The sequence below is a fragment of the Patagioenas fasciata genome, chromosome 3, assembly GCF_037038585.1.
Source record: "Patagioenas fasciata isolate bPatFas1 chromosome 3, bPatFas1.hap1, whole genome shotgun sequence".
Lineage (NCBI taxonomy): Eukaryota > Metazoa > Chordata > Aves > Columbiformes > Columbidae > Patagioenas > Patagioenas fasciata.
In genome coordinates, this window is record NC_092522.1 from 14,537,468 (window position 1) to 14,539,174 (window position 1,707).

The 1,707-nt window shown below is 47.6% G+C and overlaps 1 protein-coding gene across 9 annotated transcripts in view; it reads left to right on the top strand.

The window, feature by feature from the left end:
* The window catches only part of CUL9 (cullin 9), a 36,446-nt gene extending 34,866 nt beyond the window's left edge, over nucleotides 1-1,580 (top strand). For 8 of the 9 annotated variants that reach the window (XM_071805829.1, XM_071805825.1, XM_071805828.1 and 5 more), the window contains 2 exons: nucleotides 119-213; nucleotides 599-1,580. In XM_071805829.1, coding sequence (XP_071661930.1) covers nucleotides 119-213; nucleotides 599-797 — 294 coding nt within the window. In that variant the 3' untranslated portion in view covers nucleotides 798-1,580. The remainder of the gene's footprint in view (nucleotides 1-118; nucleotides 214-598) is intronic. The other variant, XM_071805827.1, reaches the window with a different exon arrangement.
* The last annotated feature ends 127 nt before the right edge of the window (nucleotides 1,581-1,707 follow it).

The following is a 1,707-nucleotide window of genomic DNA, read 5'->3' on the forward strand; positions in this document are numbered from 1 at the left end:
GGGTTGATCAGCTGAGAGGATAGACTCTCAGTGCTGTGTGTATGTGGGGAGGGGGTTTGCAGCACTAAGTACGCCCCAGCTCACATATTGTCTCTCTTCTGGCTGTTCTTCATGCTAGCAGGATTTCCGTGTTGGGCTCCAGACTTTGGCTGGTCTTGGTCAGAGAAACGTGAAACTCTCCAATGTGTCTTCTTCAGCCTCTGCCTGTGTAGGGTGAGTTTTCTTAGTGGGGTAACAAGGAAAGGTGGGTGAGTGCAGACAAAAAGCAGGTGACCAGAGTTTTCTCCTGTGCTTGCTGACATACGAAAGAGTTAATTACAGATACTGATTACTTGCATCCTGTGTTGTGGTTTGAGGTAACTATGTGACATAGTAGTGAAGACCAGCAAAACCTCTGCTCTGACACAGCCCTGTGCTGCATGCATGGATAAGGCCATTGAATCACCTTCTCCTAGGTGCACCTGCACAGCTGCTGTGACCCTGAGGCATGGCTTTGGGTGGGGATGCTGAGGTGAATAGTAGTATGGAGGATGAGGGTGGTGTGGGGCTGGGTTGTGGTTGCTGCTCACAGACAGGGCTCTGCTCTCCCCCTCAACAGGCCAAAACATACCATCTCGTGTGACTCCCCCAACCTAGATGAAGGTGGAAAAGAAGCCGAAGATGAGGAGTATGAACCACAGTGGCAGGAAGACTATGATGAAGATGACGACCTTGATGAAGACAACTTTCTGTTTGATGATGAGTCAGATAACCTTGATTGTGACTCCTACTTTGATGATGATGATGCCTATGACTAGAAGTGGGTTGTCACTCAGCCCACCAGCCTGGACCTCTGCCTCTACTCTGTCTTGATCAATTTGTTTGTATTAGCATCTTTCCTCAAAGACAGTGAGAAGCTTTCAGGCAGAACAAAGAGGCATTTCCTCTGAGGGCTGCTTGCTCAGTGACTTCCCCTTATTATGCAAAAACATTGCTCTGGTCAGGTAGGCTATGTTACTGTGGCCACCTCTCTCAGAAAGACATCTCTTTGCCTTTCTTCCTTGTCTCCATTTCTGCCCATAGGTATCTAATTGGGTTAGAAAATTGCTGTCCAGCTGCAAAGTGGGGATTGCTGAAAGACTGTTCTGTGTCCTTGGGCATGCTTTCCCCAGGGGCTGGGCACAGGTGAGTGTGTCCTAGTGCGGCACTCTCTAGTACAGCTGGTGTCTAGAAATACTGTAAAGCAATGTGTTTACACTCAAGTCAGAGCCTCCCACCTGGAGCTGGTGGGGTTCCCTCCAGAGCCACAGATGGATGTGGTTCAGTGCATTCCTCTGGCTGAGCGGGACAGCTTTTTTGCTGTTTGTTGGAGTTGGTGTCTTCTCTGCTATGAAGCAGGATGGGCTGCTATGAGTGGCACAAGTTTGCAGGACCATTTTTGAGTGTATACAGGTATGCATGCACACACACATACATGATATATATATATATACATACATAGGCAGATGTTCAGATAATACTTTATCTTTGCCGAAAAAGAAAACCCTGAGGAACAAGGGTTGAAAAACCATTCTGTTTAAAAAAGAAACAGTTTTCTTCTAGCACGAGCCTCTTGTTGTCTATGGCAAACATGGCTGTGAAGGGAGAGCAGAACATTCTGGAAATGCTCATCCCAGAAGTTACTTGAGAAACTGGTGTGGGTTTGGGATCCTCACCCAGACGGTGCAG